General features: G+C 39.5%; 1 protein-coding gene across 1 annotated transcript; it reads left to right on the top strand.

Moving 5' to 3' along the window:
• Positions 1-480: 480 nt before the first annotated feature.
• LOC106943108 (lamin-B1-like) lies at positions 481-5,517 on the top strand. The gene is made up of 3 exons (XM_015026444.1): positions 481-1,047; positions 5,112-5,268; positions 5,347-5,517. The coding sequence occupies exons 1-3, from the start codon at positions 695-697 to the stop codon at positions 5,500-5,502; spliced, it is 666 nt and encodes a 221-aa protein (XP_014881930.1). The 5' UTR covers positions 481-694; the 3' UTR covers positions 5,503-5,517.
• The last annotated feature ends 1,398 nt before the right edge of the window (positions 5,518-6,915 follow it).

Consider the following 6,915-nt stretch of genomic DNA (forward strand, 5'->3'; position numbering starts at 1 on the left):
AAAAAATTAGATGGGATAATGAAATAAATAGAAGTCATTTATATAGGATACAAAGTACAATTGATGTAGTAAGGGTCAGAGGAATAAACAGGAGGGAGGAGATAATTATAAATCGAATAAGAACCGGGCACAGTTTTTTAAATGGAACTCTTTTTAAGATGGGGAAACATCTTACTGGTTTATGTAGTTGGTGTGATACTGTAGAAACGATGGAACATGTTTTTATTAGTTGTAGAAAATATGCAAATCAAAGAAGATTATTAAAAACGGAATTAGGTTTTAATAGGGAATTGAAATTTGAGAATGTGGTTGATCAATTAAATAGTATTGAGGGGAAAAAGAAGATTTTTCGTTTTTAAAAAAATACTGTGGTCTTTATGAGAATTTGAGGTATATATATTGGGATCCAATAGATGGCAGTAATGCAGCAATAATGGATGCAAGTTGCCGTTAAAACCTAAAGAAGAAGAAGACGATACTCTATTGGCCAGCAGGATGATACGTAATATTTTCAACGAGCCGCCATGTTAGAAAGCCAACCCCTTTCTTTCATTCGGTGAGGAGGAGATTGCATATACTTTAAAGAAAGAAGTGGCAGTTTAGAGGTTGAATCTGACCAAACGCACATTTATAGAAGACATATTTGTTTTGCCAGGGTTCTTGAACGCTAACAGTGACTTAGCCGCTCTCCACAATGGCGACTGCAACTCCCACCGCCCACAGAGGCACATGCGGCGGCAGCGCCACACCGCTAAGTCCGACCAGAATAACCAGGCTGCAGGAAAAACAACAGCTCAGAGACCTCAATGACCGTCTTGCTGTTTACATCGATAAAGTTCGTAGTTTAGAGTCTGAGAATGACGTACTTCACCTCCAGATTAGCGAAAAAGAGGAAACTAGGAGTCGGGAACTCGGTGGACTGAAAGCACTGTATGAGACGGAGCTAGCCGACGTCAGGAGGAGTTTGGATGACTCCTCCAAGGAGCGGGCCTGGCTGCAGATTGAGTTGGGAAAGGTCAAATCCGATCATGAACATCTTCAACAAAAGTAAGCTATAAATTCATGCTGTCATTCTGTGTAACACTTACGCAACTCTGCAAATGCTTCACAAAACGCATTACTCAAACTTTCGAGCCACTTTTGAAACATTACACGGTCAAGTGAATCTGGGCGTTAGATTGGATGTTTGCACTGGGAACGTCATACGGGTTCAGCCTAGATAAAATTGGTTTAGATTTGATTTGATAGTTTGAAATCCGGGAGCTAACTTCAACTTCAATGCTATGGCGTACGCAAGCTAAATTACCGTATTGAAGTTAGTTTGAAGTTGGATATTGGATATTTGCGCTCCGCGGAGTAAGCGGTGTCTAGCTTAAGGGTGATCCGATTCATGAACGCTAATTTCGGCCAGCCGTTCTCGACCGTTCCCCCTTCAAACGCTTGGAGGTTCACTTGGGGACTGTCAACAAATTAAGTCATTTTAAATATTTTTAATATTACAGAAATATAGTTTTCTTTAACCGCTTTCAAATCCTTTTACCGAATGTCTCAGAATCATTTTGAAATTGTTCTAATAGACTGGACAGATGAGGCACCCTCATTTTTCCTCCATTTTAATCTTTTTGTATATTTTTTTCTGTAATTTTATATTAAAAAATACAATAAAGGTTTTCAATAGCTTCCTTGTCATGTTACCCACTGATAAAGAATGAAAATGAGTGTACCTCATCTCTCCAGTCTATTAGATTTGAAATTTGAAATATTGAAAATGACTTAAATTGAATAAAAATTAGTGTGCCTCATGTAATAGCATGAATTACAACTTTTTTTTGTGTCAGTTTGTCACAAGGCAAGACATCTTTATATTTGTTCCAAAGGAGTGTTTGGCTAGGAAATTTGTTGACAGTCCTAAGTGAACCTCTGAACGTTTGAGGGGAGAGGGTGGAGAACAGCTGGCCGAAATTAGCATTCATGAATCGGATCAACCTTGAGCTAAACGGCCCTTACTCTGCGGAGTGCAAATTTCCAACTCATAACCAACTTCACCGCGGTAATTAACTTTAGATAGTTATTGTTATTGGTTCTGTATTGTAAAAAGAACAATTTTACAGAAAGTTCCTTTGAAATATCTTTTGTAGCAGTAAGCACATTCTATTTGATATGCATTCTTTTGTACAACATTCATTTATTGAATGAGTGTTAACATAAATTAGTTTGTTGCTTGATATTGTCTTAAATCTGATCGTAGGAACTGTCACACTGCAGCTGTTGACAGCAGTAGCAGAGACAAAAAAAAAAATCTGCAAGGGGGACAATACTTTCTTCCAGTACAGTATACGGAAGGGATGTTTGCAGTTACCATATGTTGGGTCTTATTCTGGTCTTGACCTGGATAGTTCACAGTAGGATGTTAATTTTGGTTCACTGAAACAGGAGTGGTATCTAAGGGTACCAGATTGCTGGGGCGCTAGGGCAGTCATCCAGCAGCCTACCATGTTTTTGAGTTAATAAGGCTTGAAATCGACCTTTAAAATATCACAAGAAGCTAATGTGACATTTAACAATACCTGAACTCCGAAACATAACGTCTTGCGTCTTAAAAAAGGTACAAAAAAAAAAAGATTACATAAACAAAGCTTTGCCTGGTGAGAGCACAAGTAAAGCCTGAAGTATGAAGAGAGAAATTGTCAGTTTTCAAACCCATCTTCTCCGTTGCTGTGTTTGGCTGAGAAGCAGGTAACTAACAATTGCATATCCCAAGGAACTGCTGTGTTTGTAGTTGCAGAGTTGAGAAGTCATTCAAGTTTCATACACTCATCAGTTTCCTACTGTAGATGCAATTTTAAGAGACAACATGCAAAAAAAAAAGTTCAAAAGCTGCATCAAATACTTGTAGAAGCAATCAGGCAGCAGCCATGACTGACAAATCTTACGGCTTTCTCGTGTCATTGTCGCATTCTAATTTAAAGTCATGTAGGAAACTCCTCATTGAAACACTTAAATGAAAAAGCCATTTTGGTTTTGGGAACAAAGTTCTGACAACGTTAGGCAAATAATCACTGACAATGCAACACATTAAGTAATCGTACTTAAGGTACTTAAGTGCTCTCCAGAAGATATACAAGTTACTGTAAGGTTTCCCTCCAGAAAACTTGCTAAGTCCGTTGGTTGGGTCGCTGAGTCGGTGCACTGTGTTTTTGTATTAAACAATGTTGAGTTGAAATGTAAAATATTACTGGGTAATTGCATGTTGGAAAACATTGCTGCCTTCCGAAAGACTGGCAACCTGTCCAGGGTGTACCCTGCCTCTCGCTTGAAACGTTTGCTGGAGATGGGCAAGCAACCCTCAAGGTTGTACAGAAAATGGATGGATGGATGGATGGATGGGAAGACATCACCAATGAAATTAGTTTTAAACCTACAACTATAGACTCTTAAAAACAAATTCAAAAATACTATTAAAATGAATATCATTTATTGGCACTTCTGTTTAATCCAAATAAGTCGGCAGTTGGAGAAGGCCCCCTGCTAATATTTTGAACACACACCACCGATATATAAATGTAACATTTATTGAGAATATCAATACTGCTAAATTTGATTTAATGGTTTTAGCATACATAAACTAAAACATTTTAAATTTAATATTTAAATTTGATTTTAAGGAGCTGGTAAGTTTATTTCAGAAAAGTTCAAAGAACAATATTCATAGTTGGATTGTTTTGTTACCACAGCTACAATCTGATGCTGTGAGTTAATCTTTGAGTTTGAGCTCTGTTTGTTCACCTGTACAAATTAGTAAACTACAATTATAGCTTATTACATTTTAGGTTGGCCAGTTAAACTACTCCCCCTCTCCCAGATTTCACTAAATCTAACACAGAAGCTGTTAGAGATGCTGATGTTTTTAGCATGAAGACGCCCCCCCCCCCCAAGTCAATTTCCGCTCCAGTCCTCAGACAGCCTTGGGCCGGCCCTGCATGATGAGTTAAATCCGCTGCACTGCACGCAGAGATGAGCAACAAATGGGAGATTTAATTTAATGCTGCTAATGTGGCTTTAGTAGCTCTTCCGTTTCATGTCTGTTGAGTTTTTAACAAGGGGACACAGAAACTGTTTTGGTCGGTCCAATTTATGGGACTAGTTTCTCGGATCTCAGCGGACATTAACTCTGTTTGACTAAGTGGACAATGCATTTGATGCATCGTTTAACCGTAAAAATATACTACTGTTACTAATAAAATAATATAACACCAACGTGACGCTTGACTACGAGGAGAGCGCGAAAACTCCTCACCGGGCTGAACCTGCATGATGAGGTTAGTGCTAGTTTGTTAACTACTAACACACCGGCCAAGCGGGAACATATACATAAATTTTATCAGTGCAGACAGAGCCAGGTGCTGGGCAGCGTGTTGAGATGGAAATGCTGCACAAAATTCTTTGTCCACAAATATAAATCATTCTCACCACTCCCTCAACGCACCTCTGAAATCACGACTACAAGTTATTCCTGGGGTTCACAGAGAGCCTGCACAACCAGAGCTAATGCGGGGGTTTTAAACTCCTCCCCTGATCAAAAACTCTGGAAAGAAACATAATTCCTCACATGGGGTTGATGTAAATATCCATACAGGTCAGCCTGTGTCCAGTTTGAATGAAAGGAGGCACGTGCGATCCGTGGTGCGGTAAACTTAAGACGTCTAACTGCAGCAGCCCACGAGGCAATGCGCAGAGGCAACGTGCAGAGGCGCCAGGGTATGATTGGTCCGGCTTTAAATGCATAAACTATAAACCTATCTTCTCTAAAGATACCTTTTAGGAATAAATCTGCTCCTAACATCACCCAAACGCTCAGAGCAACAGAGACAGAGTAAAGCCTGGCTTATTATACAGTGGGGGAAACCCTGGTTAATGGTTTCACAGTTTTCCTAATGATGAAGACATTTCTTATAAGGCAGTAAGTAAGTTTATGCACTTTTTTTATTTTTATTGCTGTTGAGTGCAAAGCATTTTTAATGTTATCTCGTTGATATCCAGATGCACTCTGATAACATATGGACAATTGGGGGGAAAATTACTCTCTAATTTCACCCATCTCTCTATACCAGCTACACTAAAAAGGACACAGATGCTGCAGCAGCCGTGGCCAGATTGAAGGAATTGGAGGCTCAGCTCAATGGCAAAGATGCAATGCTGGCTACTATACTATCTGAGAAAAGGGGGCTAGAAAATACTCTATCTGAGCTGCAGGAACAACTTCAGGAGGTAAACGCATAAATTATTTTGAATGTGTATTTTTTTACTCCGACATAATCACATACTCCAGACGGTGTTTCTTTTCAGATGGAAACGGGTCTTTCTCAGGTCAAGAAGGAGCTTTCTGATGAGATGCTTATGCGTATTGACTTGGAAAACCGTTGCCAGAGTCTGGCAGAAGAGATGGACTTCCGAAAGAGTATGCATGAAGAGGTGAGGATGCCACTTGTCATGTTTGTATAGCTTTGTAGTGCACATCTGTGGTTAGTCGGGTTTAACTCATTTATTCATTCTGGAACTGAGCCGTTCAGGTGAACCTCTGGAGATGATGGACAATCTTGACCACTTTCTTAATGAGACTCAGAGTATCTTCAGTCAGAGGCTTCTTCCAATTTGCTGTAACACAGATCACTACAGAAGCTCTTTCCTGTCCACAGCCTTTACCATGCAACTCTTGGAAGACTTTTGAATTATTTGAGTTATAGCAACCTTTAGATATATTATGACTTAAATAATAATTAAATTACTACTAATAATTAAATGATAATTAAGGACTGCACAGTGGTGGAGTTGATAGCACTGTTGCTTTGCAGCAAGAAGGTTCTGGGTTCGATTCCCGGCCCGGGGTCTTTCTGCATGGAGTTCGCATGTTCTCCCTGTGCATGTGTGGGTTCTCTCTGGGTAGTCCGGCTTGCTCCCACAGTCCAAAAACATGACTGTCAGGTTAATTGGCCTCTCTAAATTGTCCCTAGCTGTGTGTGTGTGTGTGTGTGTGTGTGTGTGTGTGTGTGTGTGGGTGTGTGTGTGTGTGTGCATGGTTGTTTATCCTGTCTGTCTCTGTGTTGCCCTGCAATGGACTGGCAACCTGTCCAGAGTGACCCCGCCTTTCGCCTGGAACGTTAGCTGGACCAGCACCAGCAACCCTCCCGACCTCACTAGGGAGAAGGTTGTTAGAAAATGGACGGATGGAAATAACAATTAAAACATCAACTCAAACTAATATATTGGTATAGCCAGTGCAGCTGCACTGCTGTTAAATTCAAGAAGACTTTCTTAATCATATTTAGAGTTGATGTTGTAATTATGACACTTAAACAATTCAAATGTCCCTTTGTTTTTATCCTACATTAAATAAAAAAATAAAAAAATATTTACTGAGTTATAACTCTGTAAATATATTTTCTTTACTTTTATTTATCCCAGTTTGTCACACTGATATCAGAGATCTCAATGAGGGTCCCATTTACAAGAGATATATATTTGGATAAACCATCAAAATTACAAATACAACAAAATGAACAATTAAAAAGAGCAAGTTTCATAAGAAAATTTCTCTTTTTGACTTAAAGGATATTTAAATTATCCTAAAGGAATCAAAGTGGAAAACTTCAGATCCTGCTGTAGAGTGTTCTATCTTGATGGAGCAGAGTCATAATAAAACATTTTCCAAATTCTGACCGTACTAATGGATCAAAGAAGGTGAGCTGGTCCTGAAAGTGTAACCTGTCACTGGACTATTTTAGTTCTCAAGGGCTGGTGTCCTGCAACTCTTAGATGCCTCTAGGGCAGTCAAGTTCCCCAGAGCCCTGCCAATGACCTCATTATTTCTCTCTAGTGTGTTGAAGTAGAGACGCATCTAAAAGTTGCAGGACACCC

This window comes from Poecilia latipinna, unplaced genomic scaffold (genome assembly GCF_001443285.1).
Source record: "Poecilia latipinna isolate Pla-1442-1.1 unplaced genomic scaffold, P_latipinna-1.0 Scaffold4880, whole genome shotgun sequence".
NCBI lineage: Eukaryota > Metazoa > Chordata > Actinopteri > Cyprinodontiformes > Poeciliidae > Poecilia > Poecilia latipinna.